The sequence below is a fragment of the Rhodotorula graminis genome, assembly GCF_001329695.1.
Source record: "Rhodotorula graminis WP1 unplaced genomic scaffold RHOBAscaffold_20, whole genome shotgun sequence".
Classification (NCBI taxonomy): domain Eukaryota; kingdom Fungi; phylum Basidiomycota; class Microbotryomycetes; order Sporidiobolales; family Sporidiobolaceae; genus Rhodotorula; species Rhodotorula graminis.
The window spans coordinates 188,509-213,985 of record NW_017264947.1 but is presented as its reverse complement, the minus strand read 5'-3'; the positions used below and the strand labels follow the sequence as shown (position 1 = coordinate 213,985).

Here is a 25,477-nt window from a genome sequence, read left to right as displayed (position 1 = left end):
AGCATGACACGGACACTACTCAGCGGCCGCGCCCTCGCCGTCCTCGCCCTCATCGCCGTCATCGCCGCCGCCTCCTTCTCGAACGCGAGCCCGGTCGACGCGCTCAAGAGCCTGCCACCGCCAGGGCCGCCAGGGCCCAATGACCCTCCCAACCGGGTGTACGGTCCGTCGCCCCTCTCTCAGGTGGCCGAGAGGGAGAGCCGAGCTGACCTTCTTGGGCGAGGTTGCGCAGACGGCCATGCACGGCTCGCAAGCGCAGTGGGATGGGCCAGCATCGCTTCATGGATCCTTGTGCGTCCCTCACTGTCACCCTGTGCACCTGCACGACCCGCCGCTGACCTTTCTCTCGCCCCTCTCCTCCTCCCCTTCTCCCTTCGCCCTCCTCGTCCCTCTCGTCTACCTCCCTCGCAGGTGTACACTGATCCGGCGCGTCCCTCTTCAACTACGAGAACGGCATGAATGACGGAGAACGGGTTCTAACCGCAGGTCCGTCGATCAGATCGTTCTCTGCTACAAAGAGCAGAGCGGCGAGTCGCTCTCGTTGCTCTTCCTCGCCATCGTGAGTGTTTCCCCTCTTTCGAGCAGACTCGTACCGCGAACTGACTCTCTCTCACCTCGCAGTGGCTCACCGGCGACATCACCAACCTCCTCGGCTCGCTCTGGCAAGGCCTCATCCCGACCGTGATCATCCTCGCCCTGTGCGTCCCTCACCCTTTCCTCGCCTCTTTCGCCCCTTTACTGACTCTCAGCCGCACCCCCGATGCAGGTACTACACGTTCTGCGACGTCATCCTCATCTTCCAGGTCTTCTGTACGTCCTCGCGCCGTCCTCGCTCGACAAAGGTCGGCGCAAGCTGACCCTGGGTTGCGCCGTCGTGCCACAGATTACCGCCGCAAGCGCCGCCTGCACCCCGAGCTTTACGAGTCGCTCGCGACGTCGGACGGTCTCGCCCCGCCCGAGGCCAACGGCGCGCCCTCAATCGCCTCGGAGCAGACGCCGCTCATGTCGTCCTTCTCGGCGCACGCCCCGCTCGAGGCGGCCCTCTCGCCGGCGCTGCAGCACACCAAGGACGTCCTCAGCTACGCCGGCGGCTTCGTCCTCATCCTCGTCGTCGGCGTGGTTGCCTGGTTCGTCAACGCCAAGGCGGCGAGGAAGGGCCGCGTCGAGGAGGTGTGGGACACGAGCGCCCAGGTCGTTGGCTGGATCAGCGCCTTCCTGTACCGTGCGTCCTACTTCCCCTTCTACGTTCTCTCGGGGGTTCTGCACGGCGGGACGACGAGACTGACTCGGCCTCGAGCGCGTCCGCAGTCGGTTCGCGCCTGCCGCAACTCGCCCTCAACCGCAAGACCAAGTGCGCCGGCCTGTCGCTCCTCATGTTCGCCTTCGCCGTCTGCGGCAACGGCACCTACGTTGCAGTGCGTCCCGCCGTTCCTCCCTCTCTCTCGGCCTCTCCTCCTCCTCGCCCTTCCCAAGCTGACTCCCCTCGCGCACACAGTCCATCCTGCTCACGAGCACGTCGCCTCAGCACATCCTCGTCAACGCGCCCTGGCTTCTCGGCTCGGGCGGCACCATCTTCCTCGACTTGGTCGTCCTCGGCCAGTTTGTCGCCTACGCCAAGGAGCGCCGGCTCGAGGCGGCGCAGCAGGGCGTCTTTGCGCGAGACGACGAGTCGGCGCTCGTTGACGACGTCGCCGACGAGGCGTAGAGCGGTTGCGCATGCGCGAGGCGGGCGAGGCGGCGGAGGGTCGGCGTGTCGCGAGCTCGAGTCTGGGGCGGACTTTGCGGCTCGCGCTCGAACCTGGGCTACGCCGCTGTGTAGAAGCGTGCCACGCGGTTGCATTTCGACGTTTAGACATGATGCACGCTGTGCCTCGCCCAAGAGTTCGGCCGACTCGCGAGAGCGAGGCTTGGGAACCGCGGCGGCGAGTGCGGGGTCCGGGCGTTGCTACTGGTTCGCCGCGAGGATCTGCAAGAAACCCTGTCGCCCGCGGTCGGCGCAAAGAGGCCGACCCACTCTCTCGATGGCGTCTCCGCACGAGCGAGCGGCGAGGCGATCCGCTTCATCTCGCTCCGCCCGCCCAAGGTCGGCTCAGATCCCTCTTTCGCCCGCCGCGCTCTGCTTTCTCGCATCACCACCGCCACTGCGGCTCTCGCGCGCACGGCCACAGCCAGCGCTGCATGGACCTCTCGGACTCGGGCCGGGCGCAACTCGCCGCACGCGGGGGAGCCGACGGCGGCGGCAACGGTCAGCTGTCGGGATGGGGAGGGGAGGAGGAGGCGACCGGTGGAGCAGGGTGGACAGGACAGCACGGCTACCAGGTGCGTCCAGGACCAGCTCTCTGTCTGTTTCGCGACGCAGCCCTGCTCACTCCTCCCTCTCGTCGTGAGCAGCCGCCGCTCGAGTTCGTCGACTCGACCTGCGGCGACTACCCGTCCTCGTCGTCGTTCGTGCCTGCAGGCCGCGCAGCGCGATCAAGCTGGATGGGCGCAGCGCCGCCAGCTTCGATGCGCTGGCCCGCGTCGACCTCGACCGGCCTCGCCGACCCTTTCTCGACGAGCCAGCCGCACCCGTCCGACCTCGGCTTCCCTTCCTCCGCCTACGGTCCTCCAGCCCCAGTTCCTCGGCAGCAGCACTACCAGCTCGCCGACTACACGCCGCATGACGCCGTCTACCCGCCGCCCTACACGGCGCAGCAAGCCGGCCTTCCCTTCGCCAACCTCCCTTCTCACCCTCCCTCGGCCTCGTACGACCAGTACCTGCACCCGCCACCGCCTCCAGAACCCGTCTACGACCTATCGTACGCGAGCGAGCTGCGGCGCGCCGCCCCGAAGCGCCGTCGCGAGCAGTCGCACACCGTCGCCGCCGACGCGCCGCCGTTCGCGCTCGCAGCGCCGTCGTTCTACGTCGGCCAGTCGGACGGCACGGGCGCCGTCAGCACACCGACAGCGTACCTGCACGCTGTTACCCCTCACGGCGGCGGCGGCGTCGAGTTCCCGCAGGTCGAGACGTTCGAGCCGGCGCTGCCGCCGAACCTCGAGGCCAACTACGCCGTGTACGCGTCAGACGACGGCGCCGCGCCGCAGCAGAGCATGTGGTACCTCCCCGACCCGCACCAGTACCAGCCTGTGCCCGCCGCCGGCCACCTGTCGCACGTCCCGTGCGAGCACAGCGCGCTGCCGCCCCAGTTTCGCCCGTACGACCCGAGCCTCGCCTCTGTGCGCCGGCACAGCTATGTGCCCAACGGTACGACATCGATGAGCGTTCCCGAGCGCCCGAGCTCGGTTGCGGCGGCGCCATCCCGGCCCGCGGCGGCATCACCTCGAGCTGGGCTCGACCCGTTCTCCCTCGCTCAACTCGGCACGCCCACCTCGATCGCTCCCCTTCCACCTCGCCCGACAACCTTTACCCTCCCTGCCCCTTCCACATCCTCCGCGCCGTCAGCGACAGCCGCGTCGCGGTCCGGGACGTCCACCCCGGCCCGACCCGTCCACGTCCCGCCAGCTCCTCCTGCACCAGCGTCGCCGCCGCCCGAGCGCACGCCCTCGCCCCTCCTCGCGCCCGAGGCGGACGAGGACCTCGCGCAAGTCGTCGCGCTCGCGTCGATTCGGCGCGCCCTGCACGAGACGCTCCCGCCGCCGCTCGCCTGCAAGCCGGCGCGAGGCGCAGGAGCGCACGCCGCCCGCCCAAGTGCGCCGCCCTCGGCGTCGACGTCGCGTCGTACCCGCCCGTCGGCCTTCTCGCGTGCGTCCGACCGCGACGACGAGGCGGTCGAGCGCGACCTGTTGCGCTCGAGCGGCAAGGTCAACCGCAACCAGCAGAAGGAGGTCAGCTCGATCGAGGTCCTCGCGCGTTGCGCAACGTGCACCGTCGTCGACCCGTCGGGCGCCGTCGAGCCGCGCACCCTCGCGCGCCTCGTCCTGCGCGCGCTCCCGCCGCAGCTCGTCAACGCGATCGAGCAGGGCTCGCCGCCGACGAGCGTCGTCCGCGTCGTCCGCGAGCCTGCGAGGCTCGACCTCGGTGCGTCGTGCTGGGCGTGCCTCGGCGCTCGGCAAGGCGAGGCGGGCGTCGTGCGGGCGGGCGCGCAGAGCTACGCCGACGAGGGGACGGTCGCGCGGCAGAGCAAGGTGGCGGTGCGGCAGCGGCAGAAGGGCTACGACGCGACGCTGTCGGCCGCGATCGACAAGCTCGAGCAGCTTGGCCTCGACGGCGCCGAGGCGGGCAGCCCGTCGGCGTCGCCGGGCAGCGCGGCAGGGCTCGGCACGTCGCCGCGGCCGCAGGAGCAGGACGAGGCGGCGGCACGAGCAGAGCACAACTCGCTCCTCCTTTACGAGCCGGCAAAGGCGCCGACCGAGTTCAAGAACAGCTGGCTCCGGTGCGACGTGTGCGACTTTATCTGCGGCGTCGGGTCCGCCGTTCCTGTCGTTCCGGCGCCGCCGCAGCCGCACGGCTTCACCGTCGAGGTTATCTGCGCGAGGTGCTCGGCGCTCTTCCGGTGTTGCTCGGACTGTGGTGGAGGAGGAGGGCGGCTTACGCCCGGACGGTGGAGGTGCAAGGAGCTCTTTCGTGCGTCCTCCTCTTCCTCACTCTCGCCCGGCACCACCTCATCGTCTTACTCACACGTTTCCTCCCCTACAGCCGACGGCCGCAAGACGTGCCAGCTGTCGCACGCGCGCAACCCGGCGCTTGGCGAGGTCACCATGTGCGCCTTCCCAAATCTCTCTTTCCCCCTCATGCGTTCAGGGACTGACATTCTTCGCCCATCGCCTACAGTGAGGTCCTCGCCGTCGCAGACGTTCCTCCTGCCCAGCTCGAGGTGCTCGAGTCGCGCTGTCGCGCCATCTACTTCAACTCGCGCCTTGCCGTCGTCGCCCGACCCGAATTCCTCCTGCGAGGCGACGGCCTCGCTCGGTCGTTCCGCGAGGCAGAAGCCGTCACGGTCGACCACTGGGGCCAGCTGGCTACCATCTTGCGAGAGGTGCGTCCCTCGTCCTCTTACTCGTGGGCGCGCGAGGCTCGAGCGATTTACTGACCCGGTCCTGCCCGCCTGCGACAGCCGCCGCCCGAGGGCAAGAACATCAAGCGCTACATCACGGGCATGTACTCGACGCCTCGCAAGCGGCACCCGAAGCGCGGCAAGGGCAAAGAGCGCGAGCCCGGCCCCGACTCGAGCGTGCGCCCGCCCAACCGGGTCGCTTTCGGCTTCAGCATCACCGAGGTGGACGTGAGGCCCTTCTCTCTCCTCTCGTCTCTCTCTTCTCGCTCTACGACGGTCCTGACCGTCTTCCTGTCCCGCAGTTCGACCTTGGCACCGTCTTTGTGCGTCCCTCTCTCCTCGAGTCTACCCTGCCCTGCGAGACTGACCACCTTTTCGCCCTGCAGTTCTGCTGCGTCATGCCGTGGCCCGTCAACGGTCAAGCGTTCGACGCGACGACGATCCTCGGCGAGGCCATCACGCAGCGCGTCAAGGCCGACCGCGTCGTCCTGAACCAGCAGCGCGCGCTCGCCAACCCTCCTCTCCCTCCCTTTCCGCCCGCCACCTACAACTACATCGCGTCGCCGTTCCGGGTCGGTAGCCGGGCCAACGCGAGCCTCGCGCGGCGCGGCTTCGAGACGGTCGAGGAGCTCACGGCGCGAGATCCGCACGTCCGCCCCGAGTGGTTCAAGGTCGGCTGGCTGCCGGACAAGTGTGCGTCCTCGTCTCTCTCTACCTCTTTCCTTCTCTCTCTCTCTCGACCCTGACGACCTTGCTCTCGCGCAGACGCTGCGGCCTTGACCATCTTCATCCGCCGCCTCGAGTCCGAGGAGGACCTCGGCGGCCCACCGACCGAGAACGCGCCGCGCAAGCGCACCCGCAAGTCGCTCGCGTCCACCACGACCTCGTCCGAGTCGCCGTCGACGTCGAGCAGGTCGGCCGAGCCGCCGTCGCGGGCCGAGGGCTCGCCGTTTGCCGCGCCGGGCGGGTACGGCTACCCGCTCGGACCGCCTTACGCCGGCGTCCAGGCGCACTACGCCGCCGGTCCTCCTTCCTCTCTGTCGACGTTTGGTGCACCATAGACACTTGCAATGCAGCGCTCGCCGGAACGAGCCGTCTTTTCGCAGCTCGAGGCCTCTTGTCGTGGCGTCTCTCTTTCTCTCTCTCTCGCGAGCGCGCGACGGTCGAGAGCAACAGAGAAATCTCTCGAGAGAACGACAATGCTCGTCGCAAGAAGGCTACCTCCCCCCTCTCGCCTCGTCCCTCGCCGCCCACTCGCCGACGACGCCGAGCACGCTCGTCAAGTTGTGCTCGCCAAACACGTCCTCGTCGCGCCTCGGGGCGCGCGCGCGGTGCGCGAGCTGGTCGACCGAGCGCGTGAAGGCGAGGGCGCGGTGCAGCGAGAGGAGAGAGGGCCCGGTCGAGGTTGGAGGGTCGGCCGAGGAGGGGGAGGAGAGGGAGGACGGGAGCGAGGGGATCATGGCGAGAGTGTGCTGCGGGCGCGAGGAACGTGTCAGGCGCACTCTCACACTGATGAGGGACACGAACTCGATGTGGAAGAAGAGGGGCGAGGCGGGAGGAAGGACGCACCTTGACGACCTCGAACGCGGCCTGCGCCGTCTGCTCGACCTGCTCTCGCTCCGAAAGTTGCGCGCTCGGACGGTGCCGCTGCTGTGTCGCGCTCGAGTACTGGTCGCTCACGTGTGGGCTGTCGCAGGTGAGCAGCGTGAGTCGGGCACCCGCTAGAGAGGGCGAATGAGAGAAGAGGCCCGAGCGACGCACCTCGGGTCGGGCGCCTCGCGCAGCTGCTGACGACGTCGGTGATGGCGTGCAGCTCGTTCTGGAGGTAGGCGATGTAGTCCTGCGCGTCGCGGAGCTCTTGCACGAGCTGCGGGCGAGAGAGCCGGATCAGAATTCGGGCGAGATCATGAGGCAAACGGCGGGCGCACCTGCAGGTTGACGTCTTGCGTATGCGAGTCGTCGTCTCGAGCATAGTCCTGCTGATGCTGCTGAAGTGGCGGAGCGGAGGAAGGAGGTGCGTGTGCGGCAGGGTCGGCAAAGGTCGAGGCGGTCGCGCTCCCTGGCGGCGAGGGGATGTTGCGCATGCGCGAGGCGGGCCGGCCGGGCGACGAGTGGTGCGAGACGATCGTGTCGAACTCCTTGAGGGCCTTCAGTCGACGGGTAAGGGAGAGTGAGCCTCGCGGGAGAGACGAGGGAGAGAAAGAAGAAGCGAAAGTTGGGCGCACCGCTTCTGCCACGCGCGTGATCGAGTCGACCGACGCGACCGTCTCCTCGTACGACCCATCGACCGCCGCACCCGTCCTCTCGAGTCCCGAGTCGTCGCCGTACGCGCGCTCCTTGCCCTTGACGAGCCCGCTCGCGTCGAGCGCGCTCGCGCTGCTGCGGTCCGCCTCGCTCCTGCGCAGCGCGGCGACGCTGCCCGGTCTCGGGCTCGGCGAGTCGGGGAGCCCGCCGTCGCCGACGAGGGTGCCGCGCGAGGCGCTGAAGCCGTTGGCGCGCTGAAGGAGCTCGACGGCGCTGGGTGCGCGGCCGGAGAGGGGAGGGCGGATGGAGCGGGTCGAGGGAGGGGCGAGGGGCGAGGCGACGGTGTCTGAGATGACCGTGTCGCTGGATGGGTAGGGTGCGGGTCGAGAGGAGGAAGCTGAGGGGCGAGGAGCGGACGAGGCGTGCTTGCGGACGGTGGACGGGGCGGGAGGAGGGCGGCGCGAGGTCGACGGCTGGCTCGCTGTCGGCGGTGGCGGGGTCGACATGGCGATGGAGCGCGACAGGTTCAAGTTGCGGTGCGCCGAGTCCCACGTCTCGTCGTGCCCGTCGCCGTCGCCGTCGTCGTCGCCATCGAGCAAGTCGAGGAGCTTGTCGAGGTTGCTCAGCTGGCGCAAGTCGGCGTCGGCGCCTCGGTCGTCGTGCGGGTCGCTCGTGCTGCGCGTCGTGACGCTCCACCGACCGGGGCTGGTGGCGGTGGACCTGCGCGAGAGCGGGGTGTCGCCTCGAGGATGGCGCACGCGCGGGGACGAGGCGGCGTTGGACGAGTGGTCGTCGCGGTACGTGTCGGTCAGGTCGGGGTCCGACAAGGCGAGGTGCACAGTGTCGGGCCGTGGTCGTGGACTGAACGACATGGTCGACCGAGCGCGAGAGCGAGAGCGAGAGCGAGAAACAGTCGCGTGCGAGCGCCGCGCCCAAGTCGAGCGAGGCGGTGCAACTTGCTGGCTGGCCTTTCGAGCGCGGCAAGGACAGTCCTGCACTGCAGCTCTCAACCCAGGGTACTCGACAAGCAGAAACGGGCCGGCCGCTCGACGCAAAAGTGTCCTCGTTGCAAGCTCGCTCCTCCTCGCCGTCCTCCTCGCCTCGCTCCGCCGCCGCTACGGCTCCATGACGCCGCTCAGGTCGTCCATCGCGAACAGCATGCCCGTCTCCTGACCGTCCCGCCTGCTGCGCCACCGACCGGGTACGGGAGGCGTCGGCGAGTCGGGGTGCGTTGAGTCGAGGACGACGGCGGCGTAGCTCGGGTGGACGACGATGGTCGGAACGACGGCGCCGAGAGACGCGCGGTCGAAAGCGGCGACCGGCGCGGCGGCGGTGGCGCCGACGAGCGCGCGCGGCGGGTCCGTCGCCGCCGAGTCCTCCCCGCTCGCGTCGCCCGTCCCGCCCTCTCCCTCGTCCTGCTCCCACCCCTCGCCCTCGCTCACCTCGCCGTCGCCCCATGCCCACTCAGGCACCACCCCGACCCCCGCCCCTCTGAGCGCCAGCTCCCGCTCGACGAGCTCGGCCGCCTGCGCGCGACTGAGGCCGACGCACCCGAGGCCCATGCGCTCGTGCACGACGAGGACGTCGTCGCCGTCGTCGATCAGGGGGAAGTCGAGCGAGTCGGCGAGGTGCAGCGTCGACGGGTCGTGCAGATGCGAGAGGTGGCCGTAGGGCTGCGGGCTGTCGCGAGGCGGAGCGGGCGAGGGCGCGGTCGAATGGGCGAGGATGGGCGACGGCAATGCGAGACCAGACGCAGCAGCGCCGAGCTGGTCGTCGTCGACGTGTGCGGCGTACTGGTCGGCGTAGGCTTGCGCAGAAAGTCGAGGGCCGAAGGCCGAGTCGTGCGTCGAGCTGGAGAAGGAGAGCATCTCGTGCTCGTCTTGGCCGTGCTGCGGCTTCTGCGGCTGTTGGACGATGGCGTGCTGGTCGAACGAGTCGTCGGCATCGTCGTGGTGGAAGACGAACGGCGTCTGCTGGCGGGGAGGCGAGGGCGAGCCTTGCGGTCGAGTTGCCCTGGGCCCGACGGGCGACGCGGTCCGAAAGCGTGCTGCGGCCGATGCTGCGTCGAGCGACGTCGTCCGCGACAGGAGGAACGAAGGCGGTGTCGACCGCGGCAGGTCGGCGAGACCGGCGGACGAGACGTCGTCGTTGTCGCCGTGCAGGATCGACGAGCCGCGCAGGATGGTCGGTGCGACCTCGTCGCGGCGGGTCCAAGCGTGCGGGTCGGGCAGTCGCGAAGGGAGGCGAGGTTGCGACGTTGTCGGAGGTGTGGGTTTGCTGAAAGGGAGGAACGCGGGCTGAGGGCGCGGGATCGACTGCAGCCCGACCCAGTCGGGGTCGGCGAGAAGCTGTCGGCGCAGGAAGGTGGAGCCGACCGCCGCTGTTGCGGCTCGCCAAGCGTCGTCAGGAGACATCCGTGACATGATCGGGGCGGAACGCGAAGGGAGGGACGCACTGTCCGTGGCCGGCGCCGCCGTCGTCGTCCACCTCGACTCGCCCCCTCCCCACCGCGACTCGCCGCCTGCCCGCCTCGTCCCGCTCGCCGAGGGCGCCGCCTTCAAGCCGCCGTCGTCCTGCTTGTCGCGGAGGAAGGCAAAGTCGAACGTCGGCGCCGCGAGCGGGTGGCCCTTTCTGCGAGCGCCGAGATGGTGCGCGGCCGAGTGGTGGGCGAGGAGCGGGCCGGGCCGGGCGTGGTAGGCCTGCTTGGCGACGGCGGTGTACGCAGGTGTGTCCGTGACGTCCTGGCGGCTGCGCACACGTGTGCTCGAGGGTCAGGGTGACTCGTGGGGGTGGGAGGACGCACACGCGCCGCTTGGCCTTCCTGTGGCCGACGAGACCGCCGCCCGTGTAGTTGGCCGTCATAGTGCGCGGACCTGGCGGCTGGCCGAGCAGGGCGGGGCGAGCGAGGCGCAGCGGTGGAGGAGAGAGTTGGACGAGCCCGAGAGATCCGACTTGTACCTCGTCGACGACGCTGCCAGCTTAGGCTGAGCCTCGCTATGGCCCAGGCCAGCTTCCTTGTACGCCGTGACTCGCTCCCGGCATCCGCGCTGCGCCAGTCGAGGTCGTCATCGTCTCCTCGACCCTCTCACCTCGCGACTGATGAGTCGACTCGCCACACACGCCTCAGGGACGGCGTCTGACAGCACCAAGATCGGAATTCGCACCGTCTGAGCTCGGCTCAGCAACGGCGAGCGGCCTCGAGCAATCCCCGTTGACCTCGTGGTCGCTTCATCCCACGCTCCGTCGTACCGGTGCGTCCTCTCGCCCTCCCCCTTCTCTGTAACGTCTGAAATCCGGCGGACTGACTCTATATCCTCGCAGACTTGTCTGAACCCTGAGCCCTTCCGTGGCGTTGCAGGCGCGCTCACTATGGCCCCCTCGTTCGTTCGACCTCCATGCCCGCGACGACCTGTGCGCGCTCCAGGTACGTCGCTCTCCCCCTCGTCCCTCTCCTCTCTTTCCGATCACGCAGACGTGCCAGGCTCTGACTCGGGTATCGTTCGCCTCGCCCCACAGATCAGGCTCGGCATGGCTAGTCGGTCGCCGACGAGTGCGAGCTCGTTCAGCCGCGCAAGAGCGAGTCGCCAGCCGCCGACAGCGTCGTCGATACGTGCATCGCCAGTCTCGTCGTGCTCGACTCGGGCAAAGCTGTCTGGCCGGCCCGCAGAGGAGTCTCGCCGCAGCCTTTGCGAGCTGTGCGTCCTCCTCCTCCTCTCTGTTCCCCTCGCCCGCCAGTCACAGACCTGACCCGCCCTCTTCCTCGCGTACACAGACTTCTTCGAGCGACCAACCTCCTCCTGCACCAATCGCGAGACGCGGTCGGCCTCCTTGTCCCTCTTCCGTCGCCCCCTACTTCCCTTGCCTTCGCACACGCTCTTTCTCTCCTTTCCTCACTCTCGCCGTGCAATGCGACTACGATACGATCACCTTGTCGCGCATGTGCCCACTGCTGCTCGCTTGCGCTCGCCGTTGTGCTCTTTGTCGTTGCGAGAGCGAGCTGCGTCAAGTTTGAGCAGGACGGCCCGAGTCCGAGAGAGGCGGCGTCTGGACAAGCTCGAGCGCGTTGGAGAGCACTCGTCCAGTCTCTGATACGCGCTCGACGAGCCGTGCGGGACGAAGCGAGGAGCCCGAATGGCCCGCTCGGACCTGTCCGGAGAGACGCTTTCTGGCAACCGCCGACCGCACGTCTCGTCCTCAGCTGCTCTTCTCTGTCGCTGTACGAGTGCAGGAAAAGACGAGCAGGGCTCGTACTTGCCCCCTGGGCGCACAAACGAGAGCAGCAAAAATGCATTGGCCGGGAATCGAACCCGGGGCTAGGCAATTCAGCGAGAAGCTGGCAATGCCCAATTTTGCCACTAAACCACCAATGCTTCGATTGTCGGCCCGACCAGTTTAAACGTCCGAGTAGCACGCGCTGCTATTGTTTTCGTCTCGCCCTCAGGCAGCCTCCTCCCGGTCACGCTCTGCGTCTCGCAAGGTCCAGCACGTTTCTGTAGTCTCTCACATGCTCGGGAGAGCTGCTGCGGGCCCTCGGCGGGCCGGAAAGCCGAGGCGGCGCACAGTCCGCTCGTCCTCTCCTCAACGACTGTGCGCCATTCCTGGCCCTCTCGCTCGCGACTCTCCTTTCGAGCGACACCTTCCACTCGTCGTATGCAGTGCTTCGACCTCGCTCCGCAACGCCCGTGAGCTCGTCGTGCCGAGTAAACTGCCCGCTCGGACCTTCCCTCGACTGCGGCTTCCTTTTGCTCGAGCTTGGCTCAAGCTCGCTCCAGGCTCAGTCTCTCGTGCACTGTGACGGGCGACGACGAGAAGGACGACCGCGCTGAGAAGCCCAAAGCTGCGTTCCAGGGTCCAAGCGCTCCCTCGTCTCGCTCCTCGTGCTCGACAAGCTGCTATCCTCCCTCGCCCTCCTTCGCCCCTCGCCGGCCGCAAGCTCTCTCGACCCGCTCCTCACAGGTCGCCCCTGAGGTAGCCGCCGTGCGGCAGGGCCTCGGAGCTGTCGAGCGCGTTGAGCTTGGCGTCGGCGGGCGACTTGGGCTGCGGCGACGACGAAGGAAGGAAGGTCAGTAGATGGTTTTCCCGCTTCTGGCACACCCGAGGGGTCGAGTCGACGGCGCTCGAGGCGACCGAGCCGACGCAGCACGGCGAGACGAGGACGACCGAGTAAGAGGAACGAGCGCGACGCACGTCTTTGAGGATGTTGTCGGCCCTCAGGCGTTGGTCGTCGGGCTGGCCCTCGTAGTGGTGGACTTCGTCGTGCTTGAGCTGCGAGTCGGGGGAGAGAGGGTCAGCCTGTCGTGCAAGGGAGACGAGTCGGGCCGAGAGAGAGAGAAAAGACGGGCGAGCGCACCTTTTCCGCCGCAGCGAGGGCGTCCTCCTTGTGCATCGCGACGCAGTCGACACGCTGTGTGTGGATAGAAGGGGTCGGCTAGGCTCTGCACTCGAAGCGAGGGAAGGCGCTCGTCCGAGGGCGCCCTCGAGAGAAAGACAGGGGGCGAAGTGACGCACAGGAGGTGCCCTCGCGTCGCTCTTGCCGTGGTAGTGGTGGTGGCCGGTCTTGGTGGTGCTGTACTCCTGCTGGCAAGGTGCGTCGAGGCGTCGACGGTAGGCTGGGTCAGCGAGGTGAGGAGGCGAGAGAGGCGAGTGAGACGAGGGACGCACAGCGGCAGTCTGGCCCTCGGTTGTGTGCGCGGTGGACGACATGGGTGCTTGAGAGTGTGCGGACGTCGTATAAGGGCTCGCGTCGGCGAGTGCGAGAGCAAGCGAGTGAGGGGAAGGAGGGAAAGAAGCGGAAAGCGCTCGAGAAAGACTCGAGGTCGAGTTGCAGGTCGACCTTCCGAGCGGCGCAATCTGCTGGGCAGTTTCGAGGCTCTTCCGAGTCCTCGCCCAGGGAAGCACGCTCTTCGGAGTGGCCGAGGCGAGCACGAGCGCTCGAGCGAGCGGAAACGCAGGTCAAAGCGCGACGGGCGTCGCTGCTCGGCGGAGCGAGCGTCTTCTGACGAGCGAGGGCGCTCGGTCTAGTCTGAACGCTGCGCGTGAGGCGGCGAGCACTGCTGTATTCAAGCAGAATCCGCGACGACGCCGTCGCGCCGTCGACGAACGAGTCGGGGACGAGGTACGAGCCCTCTTCTCGCGCTCGCTTCGACATGCGCAGAGGCGGACATCCCGAGCTGTTACGTCGCGACTGCTGTCGAGTAGCGACGGAGCTGTTGTCCCGGTGGTGGACCGTGCACGCGAGCTTCGGCGCGTGTCCGCGGACTTTGCGAGCCCACCTCGCCTCTCGCCTTTGCTGCGCTCGAGAACCGCTCACGAGCTCGAGTCGACTCTCAAACGGCTAGCCGCAGACGCAGAGGCGACCGCAAAAGTGGGTCGACAGTTGGCCGCGGTGCCGGTCGACCCTCGTCATCAGGCCGCCCGCCCTCTCACGCTTCTCCCACCTCAACCACCCTGCAGAACCACCATGAGCGACACGACCGAGCCTTCCAAGGTACGTGCGCTCTCTCTGCACCTCTACCGAGGCGTCACTAACCCTCTCCTTCGTCTCTCACCTCCCCCTCCTCCTGCTCCCCCACCTCCTTCCGGCCCGCCCTTCACCCTCGCTCTCGACACGGTCGCCGCCTTGCGCCACGTCTTCGCAGACCACCGGCAACTACGACTACGCCGTCGGCTCGATCAAGGAGACGATCGGCAACGTCGTCGGCGCCGAGTCGCTCGCGCAGGCCGGCTCGGAGCAGGCGGCCAAGGGCGACGCCGAGTACAAGCTCGCGCAGACCCAGGAGTACGCCGAGGGCACGGCCGACAGGGTGGGCGGCAAGATTGACCGCATCATTGGCGCGGCGACGGGCGACTCGAGCCGCGAGGCCGGAGGGCTGGCGCAGGAGACCAAGGGCAAGGCGCAGCAGGGTGCGTCCCCTCTTCCCCTCGTACCTCTATCCTGTCCGACGAGTCTGAACTGACCCTCTTCTCTCCCGCAGCCGCCAACTCGTGATCGTCGTCGTCGCCCTCTCCTTCCTTCGTGCCCTCGCCGCAGTCGCATGTTGTCCTGAAACACGCTGTCTCTCGCCGTACCTCGCCCTTGCACTCTCTGGGAGACGCGAGAGACGCGAGAGACGAGAGAGTACTGCTTTGCAAATCGAGAATCGCGCTCGCCGCCGCCTCGCTCAGGCCAGCTCGCGGTGCTGCACCTCGGCCTTGTCCTTCTCCTCGCTCGGGTGATAGTGCTGGAGCGCGACACGGTGCACCTTCTGGCGCAGCACGTACTTTCGGAACCAGTACGCGGGCGAGTCGAGGCCGTACCGGGCTTGGCGCGCCGTGCTCATCGAGAAGACGTCGTCGAGCTCCTCGAGGGTCTGCAGGGCGTGCGAGAGTTCGTTAGGGGGGCCCGTCGACGTCGAGAGCGCGCAGAGAGTGCACGAGGAGAGAAAAAGGAAGACTCACAAAGCCCTTGGTCTCGGGGCAGAAGCAGAGAACGAGGACCCAGAGGATGGCGTTCCACCCGCCGAACCAGGCGAACGCGCCGAACGACGTCCACTTGCGCAGTTGCAGAGGGAAGACGAGCGCGTTGATGAAGTTGAAGAACCAGGTGAGCGCCGTCGCCCAGGCCATGCCGAGCTCGCGGACTTGGAGCGGGTACACCTCGGCGCTGTAGGTGAATGGAACCGGCCCTGCGCCGGGCCCGTAGAAGGCGGCGAACAGGTAGATGCCTGGGTGACACGGGGAGAGTCAGGACGCGGCGCAAGAGAGCGCAGAACGCGGCGCGAGAGCGAGAGGAGGAGGGGACGAGCTGACGCTCCGAGGGGCGCAGCTTTGAGGGACGCACCGGTCGTGACCATGGCGAGCTGGCCCGTGGTTGACGGAATGTAGAAGCCGGCGCCGGCGACGAACATGAAGAGCTGTATGGACCGAGACTGTCAGAGAAAGGCGAGGGCGCAAGAGAGGCGAGAGAGGAGGACGCACCGACAGGAACGGCAGCGTGAAGAGGAGCAGCGCTCGACGACCGGCGACGTCGATCGTGATGAACGCCGGGAAGCTGAACACCCAGTTGATGAGGCCGTACCCGCAGGACGCCAAGAGTGCGACGGTCCGGGACTGGCCAGCGTTAAGGAATATGTTGCTAGACCAATACGCTATGGCGTTGATGCCGCAAAACTGTTGCATAAACCTGCAGCGGCGAGGGAGGAGGATGGAGGAGAGGGGGAGGGAGGAGAATGGAGGAGGTGGGGAGGAAGAGATGTCAGCCAGGATCTCGAGGCAGCCTCGCCGGCCGTGACCGCTCTACATGCTCCGAGAGTACGACTGAGAGAGAGAGAGAGAGCCGTGCGAGGGCGACGCACATGACGATGCTCGACGCGAGGAGGGCTCGGCGAATGCGAGGAACCTTGATCATCTCGACGACCTGGCTGCGGCTGCGGTTCCGAGCCAGTTCCTCCTCGACCTCGATGCACTTGCTCGTGTAGTACAGGTCGATGGCGGCCTGCAGCGGCGTGCTGCGGAACTTGAGGAGCGCCTCGAACGCCTTGCGGTGTCGGCCCTTGCCGATGAGCCAGCGCGGCGACTCGGGGACGAAGTAGACCTGCAGACACACGAACACGGCCGGGAGGCAGGCTCTGTATGTGTCGCGAGCGAGGGGAGGGCAGGGGAAGGAAAGACGAGGTCAGTGCGTCGACCTTCCCAAGTCGCACAGGCCGGTCGAGGGGGAGGACGTACGAGCCGAGCATGAGGCGCCAGTTCAGGCCAGTGATGCCGGGCTTGTCGGGGACGTTCTGGAAGATGAGAGACGAAACCGTGCCGAGGCAGATGCCTGTAGAAAAGGGAGAGAGTCAGTCGGCGAGGACGAATATGTGCTCGAGGCGACGACGATGCGCCTCGACATGGCGCTCCTGCGCGACCAACGCTCGCTACGTCGCACGAGGGTGACGAAGGAGAGGCAGGACGCACCGAAAGCCGTCCAGGTCTGCCACTGCATGGCGAGGAAGCCGCGAATCCTCGCCGGCGCAATCTCGCTCGCAAAGACCGGAACAGTCGCGCTCTTTGGCCCGATGCCGATGCCGAGAAACAACCGCGAGATGAAGAGGTGCCACCAGGTGTCGGTGACCGCACCCTGCGCGAGAGCGAGGGGTCAGTTCTGGCTCGAGGGACACGTCCGTGCACGCGCGAGCGCGGAACGAGCGCGAGACTAGGGACGTACCCAGATGCAGCCGAGGCCGGCGCACAGAGTCGAGATGAAGATGGCGCCGCGACGGCCGAAGTACTTGTTGAGCGGGTACCTGTGCCGCGAGGAGAGGAGGAGGGTCAGGGACAGGCTCGGCAGGGCGCAGACCCGGCTGACGAGGCACGCCGCCGAGGGAAGAGGGGGGTTGGAGAGGAAAGATTAGACGCACGTGAGCCAGCAGGAGAAGACGGCCGAGCAGAGGTAGGGCGCCGAAGCCGTGAGGCCGAGGAGGAGGGTGTCACGGGTCGAGTCGCTGCCGATGCCAAACTGCTCCGGGTAAAACAGGTTTGCGCCATTGATTACCGTCTCGTCCATGCCTTGAACGACAGCAGCCATCGAGCACATGAAGACCGTCCAGTAGAGCGTCTTGGGCTGGCGGTAGGGATGAAGCTGCGAGAGTCCGAGGCGCGTGAGCGACTCGTCGAGGACGATACGAGAGCGGGAGACGCACCTTCTCGTTGCGCAAGACGTCCTTGTCCTCCTCGGTGAGGCCCGACAGCTGCTCGAAGTTGTCGCGGTCGCGGCCGACGAGCGCCGCCTTGAACAGGAGCTCGCGCTCGTCCTCGAGGCCGGTGCGCTTGACCCACTCGTCGACGTCATGGCGCAGCTGCTCGTCCGTCTTTCCCCTGTTGACGGAAGAGGGCGGTCAGAGATGCGGCGAGGGAGCGACGCCGAGAGGGAAAGGAGGACGACGCACGCGAGCGGGTTGCTGAGGAGCGCATCGACCTCCTTCTGCTTCTTGATGTCGGTAGCCTCGCCGACGACTGTGTCGGAGGCGTGTGAGAGGGAGCGTCGGGGCTTCTCGTCGATGCCCATGGCGGTGGATGCTGTTTCGAGTCGAGGAGAGGGAGAGGAGGAAGAGCGCGTCAGGGTCGAGCGCAAGCCGACGTGGGGGGCTAGAGAGGTCGAGTGCATCGCGCGGCCGCACCAGAGAGCTAAACGCGGCTCCATCGTCGGGCCCTTGACTCTCGGCCGGAGAGTGACGCTCGAGGTGGAGGCCGAACCTCCCAAGAAGGGCGGGCGCGCGCCTCTGAGCGTGAGAAAGGGAGAGCTCCTGCTCGGTGACGGACGGATAGGCAGGTGGGGTCCCTCTCGAGCGCGCACGAGACGACGGCGGCGCAGCGAGGGGCGGATGCAGCTGGTGGGCGACCGCGGATGCGCGAGCATCGTCTCGAGCGCACAGGCTGGGGCACGAGCACAGTCGCGGCGCTACAAGCTCGATGTCGTGCTCCTTCAGAGCCCGGAACTCGGCGCAGGTAGCCCTCGACAGCGGAGGAGGCGCGACAGGACGACGGCGAGGCCGGTCGCCTCGCGCGAGGGAAGGGAAGGCCGGCCGCCCTCGGCAGCAGCAGCAGCAGCAGGGCAGGCTGCGAGACGTCGGCCCTCGTAGCTCGAGGCTGAAGCTGAAGCCATCGAGTTCTGCGCGAGTGCGTGGGTGAGCGTGCCGGTCGAGGAGGAGAGGGAGGAGAGGGAGAGGAGACGAGCGGACTCACCCGCTCGCGGCCGCAGAGATCCGCTCGAGCCAGCTTGGTAGCAGCGCATGTCGAGTAGGAGCTGGGTCTGGGGCTCAGAAGCAGGCCAGCTGGCCTGTGAGACGAGCGAGCCGAACTGCAGCTCGATGAAGGTCGGGGGATAGTGACGGCTCACGTCGCCCGTGTGCGTTCGGGACGAGGCCGAGGGTACTCGCAGGGGCAGTCTGGGAAGACACACGGCTACACTACAGGCCATGAACGGCGAGAGGGGAGCTGTGCGAGGCGAGTACTGCGAGGCGAGTTGGCGCCTGTGGTCCTCGCGCGACGAGCTCGTCGCTCTCCCTCCGGACTTCCTTCTCGATCTCCCGCGCAGCTATCATGTCGACCGGAAAGGGTGCGTCCCACCCACCTCCATCGCAAGCCCAACCCGCTGACTCGCCCTGCCCCCCTCTCGCCGACACCTCGCCGCCGTCGCCTCCCCCGCCTCGCCTCCATTTTCTCGCCTCGACCCCTCGACCTCGACCCCCTGCACCTCGCGCCGCTCCCCCGTGTGCGCCACCGACCTCGCCAACCCGCCAAATCCGCCACCATGACCACCGCGACCCGCCCAACAGCTGCCGCTAAGCCGCAGGACGTCAAGGCCAAGGTGCGCCTCGCGCTCCCCTCGCCTCGCCGGAGGGACTCGTCGCGGTGGAACGGCCCGAGGGTGGCTCGGTTCAGCTTGGAGGGTTAGGAGCAGTCAGAGAGGGTTTGGCGGGGCAGGCGGGCACGGTGGACTCGCGCGTACTGACGCCGTCGTGCTGCTCCTCCGTCCGCAGGCGGCCAAGAAGGCTGCCCTCAAGGGCACCCAGGCGACGGCCCTCAAGAAGGTCCGCCACTCGGTCACCTTCCACCGGTGCGTCCCCTCGGTCCCTCTTGCCGGTCGCGAGCCGAGAGCGGTCGCGCGAGCCGTCGTCGCCGTCCAGTGGCACGAGCTGACTGTGTTGCCTCTCGTCCCTCTCTCCCTGCCACTCCCCTTGCGCCCGACTCGAACCGCCCACACGACTCGTCCTCGCACCTGTGCGACACTCGCACGCCCGCCCTCGACTGCCGCCGTCGCCGCGACCTCGCCTCGACCCGACCCTGCTCTCGCACCGCCTCCCCTCGCTCGCCGGCCCGCTCGCCCCGCGACTGCGCCCACCCGCCTGCACCTGAACTGCCGCACACGATGCGCCGTCGCCTCGCAGCCCCAAGACCCTCGCCCTCCCCCGTGCGCCCAAGTACCAGCGCAAGGCGGTCGCGTCGCTGCCGCGCATGGACGCGTACCGCACGATCGTGCACCCGCTCAACACCGAGTCGGCCATGAAGAAGATCGAGGAGCACAACACGCTCGTCTTCATCGTCGACGTCAAGTCGAACAAGCGCCAGATCAAGGAGGCGGTCAAGAAGCTGTACGACGTCAAGGCGCTCAAGATCAACACCCTGATCCGGTGCGTCGAGGACTCGACGGCCGAGCTGCGGCTGTCGGTGATCTCGTGTCGAACGTCGTCAGACTAACGCCTCGCGCGCCCCACTTGCAGCCCCGACGGCCGGAAGAAGGCGTTTGTTCGCCTGGAGGCGGACGTCGATGCGCTCGACATTGCCAACAAGGTGCGTCTCTCGTCTCTTTCTCTCGTCGTGGACGTCGTCGCAGCAGGACTCGCCAACTGACGAGGGGTGCGTGCGTGTTTTGCAGATCGGCTTCATCTAAACGACTCTCGCCTCGCCCGCGGTTGTCTGTTTGCGTGGAATCGGAGCCTTGTGCGCTGGGCATGGTCGTCTGTCCGTCACGAGAGAGAGAGAGAGCACATCGAGAAACGAGGCTCGCGAGAGGTGGACCAGGGACGGGCGACCGCTGAGGAAAAGGCAAGGCCGACTTGGCCGCCTCGAGAGTGGCCAACTCGCGTTGGCCAGCTGTGTCGCGTTCCGACGTCGCTGTGCGTGCCCAGGTTGTGCGGCAGACTACTCGCCAGTCGACTGTCGACCGTCAGCCCCGAGCGCAGGCCTGCCAGGTTGCGTGGCAGAAACCCCTCGCCGCCTCACTCAGCCTCTCATCGTCGCGCTCGCCGCCTCGTCGCTCTCGACACACCACTCGACCCTCGACCCGCACGCTCAAGGTCCCCTCGAGTCCAGGACGCGCACCAGGTCCGCCCCCTCCCCCTCGCTCTCTCTCTCTCTCTCTCTCGCGGTCCCCCTCCCTGTGCGCGCCTCGCGGCTGCTTGAGCTGGACGCCTTTTCTGGCTCGCGTCCGCCTCGCGGGTGGGCACGGTCGCTCTCGGGTGGCTGTGCGTGGGACGACGAGGGCAGCAGGCGGGCACTGGAGCGTGGGGCGGGCGGCGTCGAGCGACGAGGGACCGGCCGCCCGACGGCTGACGTCCGGGAAGAGCGGGGTCACGGCTGCGTGTCGCTCTCGGCGAGGGTGGGTGCTCGAGCGAGGGCGCAGCGGGTGGCGGGACTCTCGAGTTGCAGGACGGACGAGTGGCGCGGTGGGCTGTGCAGCGTTGTCGGACTCGGACGAGCGAGCGAGTTGCTGACCGACTCGCCCCCGCCTCGGTTGCTCGGTGTCTGCAGCCTCCAGCTCTCCTCCCACCACCGCAATCGAGTCACCAACAAGGACACCGCCGACCTCTCGACCTAGCCGACCCTCGTCCTCCACTCGGACGCGCCCTCTCGAACCCTCCCCGCCACTCGCGCCTGAGCACTCTCCGAGCCGGCTTACCCGACCTCTCGTCATCACCTCGACCACCACCACCATCCTCGCCCTTCACCCAGTCCCGACTACCTCCCTCGTCGCGCACCATGTCGTCCGACGCGTCCCCGCAACCCGACGCCCAACCAGAACCCGCCAGCTCGCCCTCCGAGGCGCCGGATAACACCCACCGTGCCGTCCTCGCCCCGCCGGCCGCTGCGCCCTCGATGACCCGCCAGGACTCGACCACCTCGTCCGTCGCCGTGTCCGTCTCGGCCCCGTCGTTGTCGACCGGCGCCAACACGCCCTCGACCGTGCCCAACACGCCCGCCCTCTCGTCCCACTACGCCAACCCGTCCATCCCGCCCACCCCGTCCGAGTTCTCGGGCGCTTTCTCGGGCCCGTTCGTGCGCAACCCGGCCCTCGCGCTCGACTCGCCCGCGCGCGAGCTCGGCAACCTCTCGCTCGCGCCGACGCCCTCGCCGCCCCTCTCGGAGCGCACCTCGGCCGGCGGTGCGGGTGCGCCCACCGACGCCTCGTCAGCCGGCGCCGGTGCGCCCGCGCCGCACGCCCCGTCGGGCCTCGTCACGGCCGCCGAGTCGGTCCTCGCGCGCACCTCGGCGGGCCAGCAGGCCCTCCGCGAGGGCGTCCTCCCCGGCGCCAAGGCGCTCGGCTCGCTCCCGCAGCCCGGCCCGCCCCCGCCCCCGCCCGCGACGACGCCCGCGACGCCCGGCGCCGGCAGCAGCACGGTCGCGACGCCGGGCGACACGCGCGCCGGCACGCCGGCGCCCGTCCCGAGGAGGGACGCCAGCGGCGCGAGCACGGCGAGCGCCACGTCGGGCTCGGCCGCTCCTCCTGCGCCCAAGCGCCCGTCGCTCGAGCCGCCGCCGCACCAGAAGAAGAGCGTGTTCGGCAAGCTCTTTGGCGACAAGAACTCGAGCTCGGTCTCGCTCGCCCACTCGGCCCACGGCGGCGGCGAGGCCATGGAGCGCTCGGCCGGCTCGAGCACCGACGGCGGCGCGCCCGGCTCGTCGTCGGGCGGCGGCGTCAACGGCGGCGGCGGCGGCGGGGCGCTCCTCGCGCGACGACCGAGCGGCGGGCCCGGCGCCGACAAGAAGCGCGAGGACAAGGAGCGCGAGAAGCGCGAGAAGGCCGAGCGCAAGGACCGCGAGAAGCGCGACAAGGAGGCGCGCAAGGAGGCCGAGCGCGAGAGCGCCCGGGCCCGGTCCGCCTCGCGGCAGCGCACGCCGAGCCAGCAGGGGCGCGCGCGCAGCGAGTCCAAGGGCGAGCACGACGCGCCGGCGGCGGCGCCGCACGGCCACGGCCACAAGGACAAGGAGGGCGGCGGCGTCATGGACTTTATGCGCATCAAGGTGCAGCGCAAGACGAGCGTCACAAGCCGGCGCAGCGACGACGGGCGGTCCGACGGCGAGGGCGCCAACAAGAGCCAGTACGGCGGGTCCGAGCGCAGCCGCGGCGGGCAGAGCAACGCGAGCCTCACCAAGAAGTACGGCGTGTGCGACAAGGTCATTGTCGGCAAGGGCGCCACGGCCGTCGTCCGCCTCGCGCACAAGTGGGACCGCAGCACCGAGAAGCTGTACGCCGTCAAGGTGCGCCCGCCCTCTCTCTCTCTCTCTCTCTCTCTCTCTCCTCCTTCTCCCCCTCGTGCGGTACTGACCCTCGTCCTCGATCCTGCAGGAGTTCCGCAAGCGCCGCAAGAACGAGACCGAGAAGGAGTACGTCAAGAAGCTCACGAGCGAGTTCTGCATCTCGTCGACCCTGCACCAGTGCGTCCTCCCTCTCCCTCTCTCTCTTCTCTCGCGTCCCCGAGCTCACTCTCCTCCCCTCGTGCCGCAGCCACAACGTCGTCGAGACGGTCGACCTGGTCCAGGACGAGCAGCAGCACTGGTGCGAGGTCATGGAGTACTGCCCGGGCGGCGACCTGTACGCCGTCATCAAGAAGGGCGACCTCGGGCCCGCCGAGATCAACAGTTACTTCAAGCAGATCCTGAGCGGCGTCGCGTACCTGCACTCGATGGGCGTCGCCCACCGCGACATCAAGCCCGAGAACCTGCTCCTCGACGCCAAAGGGCACGTCAAGATCACCGACTTTGGCGTGTCGGACGTGTTCCGCATGTGCTGGGAGCGCACGACGCACCTGAGCAAGGGCCTGTGCGGCTCGGAGCCGTACATCGCGCCCGAGCAGTTTGAGCAGAAGGGTCCGTCCCCTTCCCTTTCTCTCTCTTTTCTTTTCCTCTCCTCTCGCCTCGAACTGACTCGTCCTCGGGCCTCGCCAACAGAGTACGATGCTCGCCTCGTCGACGTGTGGGCCGTCGCCATCGTCTTCTACTGCTGCACGTTCGGCGAGCTCCCGTGGCGGGTCGCCAAGCGCGACGACATGTCGTTCGGCCCGTACCAGCAGATCTACCGCACGTCGTCGTCGACGCCGCCGCCGTTGAGCAACATCGTGCCGCGCGAGTGTCGCAGCGTCATCCGCCGCATGCTCAACCCGGACCCCAAGGGCCGCGCCACGATCGACGAGGTGCTCGCCGACGCGTGGGTGCAGGACATCCCTATCATCCCGCCCCTCGCCATCCCGCACTAGTCGTCGCCCCCTCCCTCTCCCCCTCTCTCTCGTCGTTCCCTGTGTGTGTGCCCTATCCCTGTCCTCGAGCGCCTGTCCCGCCTGTTCGCCCGCCCGCCGTAGCTTGTTGTATCGAGCGACTCGCAGTACATGCCCTCTCCTGTGCAGCGTCTCGACGTGCACCAACGAGAGCGACGAGTGACCGGCAAGGAGTGAGAGCGCGGCCGAGGAAGAGGAGCGTCGAGCCAGAGAGGGTCTGTGCGTCGAGAGCAACGCACGATCGGCTCACTCAAGGACGCTCTCAGCGTCGGCGTGCGGCATGCTTGAGCCTCTCTTGCTGAGAGAATGACCGAGCAGCCCTCGGCAAGAGAGGCCCGCAGAGTCGTCGCGAGAGAAGAGGCAGGAGCGGACTGTGCGTCGTCTCGACGTTCCGGCCCGCCAAGCGCCCGCAGCAGCTCTCCCGAGCATGCGAGATACTACAGAAACGTCCGGGACCTTGCGAGATGCAGACCGGCGCCGGGAGGAGGCTGCCTGAGGGCGAGATGAAAACAGTAGCATCGTGTGCGACTGGGACGTACAATCTGGCTCAGTCGACAATCGAAGCATTGGTGGTTTAGTGGCAAAATTGGGCATTGCCAGCTTCCGCTGAATTGCCTAGCCCCGGGTTCGATTCCCGGCCAATGCATTTTTGCTGACGACGTTCAGCGCCCTCAGACAGCAGGTACGAGGCCTGCTCGTCTTTTGCTGCACTCGCACAGCGACCGAGAAGAGCAGCTGAGAACGAGACGAGCGGTCGGCGGTCACCAGGAAGCATCTCTCGATCGTCTCTCCTTCTACGAGATGTCGCTTTCGCAACTCGATCGTGCTCTCGCGCGCACTCTCACATGCTCTAGACAACGTCGCGAGAGCAACTTGTCGCAGGCGAGCAGCGCTTGCGAGACGAGGGGAACGTGCACTTCGAGTCGGATTTAGCAGGGTTTCGAGAGCTGTCTACAGCACGCCCGCCTCCTTGAGCTTGGCGACGACCTCGTCGACAGACTCGACCTGCGACGCACGAGAATGTCAGAACGCCTGGCCGAGAACCGCAGAGGGAGAGGGAAAGGAGGAGGGACGCACCTTGGCGCCGCCCTTTCGAGGCGGAGGCGCCTTGACGTCGACCTGCTCGAGGCGAGGCGTAAAGTCGGCCTGCAGCTCCTCGGGCTTCATCTTCTTGAGCGGCTTCTTCTTGGCCTGCGATGCGCGCGAGGGTGGGTCAGCAGGACGCTCGGGCGAGAGGGGAAGGACGAGGAGGGAGGGCGAGGGCGCACCTTCATGATGTTGGGCAGGCTCGCGTAGCGGGGCTGGTTGAGGCGCAGGTCGGTCGTGATGATGGCCGGGAGCGACATCTTGAGCGTCTCGAGGCCGCCGTCAATCTCGCGCGAGACGGTGACCGTCTTTGCGGCCGTGTCGAGGTCGACCTCGCTCGCAAAGTTGGCCTGGGGCCAGCCGAGCATGCCGGCGAGCATGCCGCCGACCTGGCTCGAGTCGTCGTCGATGGCCTGCTTGCCCATGATGACGAGGTCGGGCGACTCCTGGCCGACGAGGGCCTTGAGGGCGCGCGCGACGGCGAGCGGCTCGACGACGTCGTCCTCCTTGGTCTCGACGTGGATGGCGTCGTCGGCACCCATGGCGAGGGCGGTGCGCAGGACCTCGGACGCCTTGGCCGGGCCGATCGAGACGACCGTGATCTTCTCGATGGCCTCCTTGGCCTTCTCGCGCAACCGGACGGCCTCCTCGACAGCTGCGGGTAGATCCGAGTCAGCTCGTGCGTGTGCGAGAGGGACTCGGCGCGGACGCACCGATCTCGTCGAACGGGTTCTGTCAGGCGCAAGTTCGGGGTCCGGGTCAGGTCGTGGTCCGAGAGAGAGAGACGGGGCGGGGGGGGGGGGGGGGGGACTAACGCTCGGCGCATATGGCGGCGAGGAGATGGCAGTTGCTGGGAGTGAAGGGATGGCTGGCACTCCATCACCAACGACAGATGGCGCCAAGTCACCCGCACCCACTGAGCTCGTCGACAGGGACCGCTATCACGAGGTCATCATCGCACCGGCGACTGACACCCTCTGAGGGACCTCGTTCCGACCCCGGTTCAGTCAAAGGCGACGGTCTGGAAGAACCTACCTCGCCGCTGCCGGAGCCGGGCGTGTACCCCAAGAACCACCAGATGTCCTGCTGCTCGATCGGCCACACGTTGTAGTGCTACAACAACATCCACCGTCTGCCCGA

At 67.8% G+C, this 25,477-nt stretch overlaps 10 protein-coding genes and 2 non-coding genes across 12 annotated transcripts in view; 6 read left to right on the top strand and 6 right to left on the bottom strand.

The window, feature by feature from the left end:
* Positions 1-3: 3 nt before the first annotated feature.
* On the top strand, positions 4-1,861 carry RHOBADRAFT_56499 (uncharacterized protein; the record flags this gene model as incomplete). Its single annotated transcript, XM_018418375.1, has 8 exons — positions 4-163; positions 233-293; positions 487-559; positions 622-698; positions 767-810; positions 884-1,222; positions 1,309-1,415; positions 1,496-1,861. 8 exons carry the CDS (start codon positions 4-6, stop codon positions 1,703-1,705), a joined length of 1,071 nt encoding a protein of 356 aa, XP_018267715.1. The 3' UTR covers positions 1,706-1,861.
* A 317-nt stretch (positions 1,862-2,178) lies between these two features.
* Positions 2,179-6,116, top strand: RHOBADRAFT_56498 (uncharacterized protein; the record flags this gene model as incomplete). The annotated part of the gene is made up of 8 exons (XM_018418374.1): positions 2,179-2,319; positions 2,392-4,564; positions 4,637-4,700; positions 4,772-4,976; positions 5,055-5,222; positions 5,297-5,317; positions 5,381-5,687; positions 5,760-6,116. 8 exons carry the CDS (start codon positions 2,179-2,181, stop codon positions 6,053-6,055), a joined length of 3,375 nt encoding a protein of 1,124 aa, XP_018267714.1. The 3' UTR covers positions 6,056-6,116.
* A 55-nt stretch (positions 6,117-6,171) lies between these two features.
* On the bottom strand, positions 6,172-8,110 carry RHOBADRAFT_56497 (uncharacterized protein; the record flags this gene model as incomplete). The annotated part of the gene is made up of 5 exons (XM_018418373.1): positions 6,172-6,466; positions 6,564-6,681; positions 6,756-6,861; positions 6,923-7,141; positions 7,220-8,110. The coding sequence occupies 4 exons, from the start codon at positions 8,108-8,110 to the stop codon at positions 6,671-6,673; spliced, it is 1,227 nt and encodes a 408-aa protein (XP_018267713.1). The 3' UTR covers positions 6,172-6,466; positions 6,564-6,670.
* A 175-nt stretch (positions 8,111-8,285) lies between these two features.
* Positions 8,286-10,100, bottom strand: RHOBADRAFT_56496 (uncharacterized protein; the record flags this gene model as incomplete). Its single annotated transcript, XM_018418372.1, has 3 exons — positions 8,286-9,618; positions 9,694-9,986; positions 10,042-10,100. 3 exons carry the CDS (start codon positions 10,098-10,100, stop codon positions 8,354-8,356), a joined length of 1,617 nt encoding a protein of 538 aa, XP_018267712.1. The 3' UTR covers positions 8,286-8,353.
* A 1,424-nt stretch (positions 10,101-11,524) lies between these two features.
* Positions 11,525-11,608, bottom strand: RHOBADRAFT_t145. Its single transcript has one exon. It is a non-coding gene; the product is annotated as a tRNA-Gly (tRNA).
* A 580-nt stretch (positions 11,609-12,188) lies between these two features.
* RHOBADRAFT_47619 (uncharacterized protein) lies at positions 12,189-12,941 on the bottom strand (the record flags this gene model as incomplete). Its single annotated transcript, XM_018415017.1, has 5 exons — positions 12,189-12,275; positions 12,426-12,503; positions 12,589-12,642; positions 12,747-12,812; positions 12,900-12,941. The coding sequence occupies 5 exons, from the start codon at positions 12,939-12,941 to the stop codon at positions 12,189-12,191; spliced, it is 327 nt and encodes a 108-aa protein (XP_018267711.1).
* A 748-nt stretch (positions 12,942-13,689) lies between these two features.
* On the top strand, positions 13,690-14,312 carry RHOBADRAFT_30844 (uncharacterized protein). Its single transcript, XM_018412930.1, has 3 exons — positions 13,690-13,725; positions 13,877-14,141; positions 14,213-14,312. Exons 1-3 carry the CDS (start codon positions 13,699-13,701, stop codon positions 14,224-14,226), a joined length of 306 nt encoding a protein of 101 aa, XP_018267710.1. The 5' UTR covers positions 13,690-13,698; the 3' UTR covers positions 14,227-14,312.
* Positions 14,313-14,398: 86 nt separating this feature from the next.
* RHOBADRAFT_19192 (uncharacterized protein) lies at positions 14,399-17,020 on the bottom strand (the record flags this gene model as incomplete). The annotated part of the gene is made up of 10 exons (XM_018412474.1): positions 14,399-14,587; positions 14,676-14,941; positions 15,058-15,130; positions 15,195-15,399; positions 15,572-15,844; positions 15,945-16,038; positions 16,176-16,338; positions 16,426-16,504; positions 16,619-16,839; positions 16,901-17,020. Coding segments are annotated over 10 exons (1,683 nt in total), but the record flags the coding sequence as incomplete, so codon positions are not given.
* Positions 17,021-18,739: 1,719 nt separating this feature from the next.
* Positions 18,740-19,610, top strand: RHOBADRAFT_19151 (uncharacterized protein; the record flags this gene model as incomplete). The annotated part of the gene is made up of 3 exons (XM_018412470.1): positions 18,740-18,816; positions 19,148-19,390; positions 19,481-19,610. Coding segments are annotated over 3 exons (450 nt in total), but the record flags the coding sequence as incomplete, so codon positions are not given.
* A 2,379-nt stretch (positions 19,611-21,989) lies between these two features.
* On the top strand, positions 21,990-23,370 carry RHOBADRAFT_40247 (uncharacterized protein; the record flags this gene model as incomplete). Its single annotated transcript, XM_018413696.1, has 4 exons — positions 21,990-22,238; positions 22,327-22,415; positions 22,486-22,847; positions 22,929-23,370. The coding sequence occupies 4 exons, from the start codon at positions 21,990-21,992 to the stop codon at positions 23,231-23,233; spliced, it is 1,005 nt and encodes a 334-aa protein (XP_018267707.1). The 3' UTR covers positions 23,234-23,370.
* Positions 23,371-23,814: 444 nt separating this feature from the next.
* On the top strand, positions 23,815-23,897 carry RHOBADRAFT_t147. Its single transcript has one exon. It is a non-coding gene; the product is annotated as a tRNA-Gly (tRNA).
* A 253-nt stretch (positions 23,898-24,150) lies between these two features.
* RHOBADRAFT_67046 (uncharacterized protein) overlaps positions 24,151-25,477 on the bottom strand; it is a 2,485-nt gene continuing 1,158 nt past the window's right edge. The window contains exons 3-6 of the mRNA XM_018419162.1: positions 25,051-25,069; positions 24,520-24,992; positions 24,329-24,442; positions 24,151-24,256 (exon numbers count right to left, since the gene is read on the bottom strand). Of these exons, the coding sequence (XP_018267706.1) occupies positions 24,203-24,256; positions 24,329-24,442; positions 24,520-24,992; positions 25,051-25,069 (660 nt within the window). The 3' untranslated portion in view covers positions 24,151-24,202. The remainder of the gene's footprint in view (positions 24,257-24,328; positions 24,443-24,519; positions 24,993-25,050; positions 25,070-25,477) is intronic.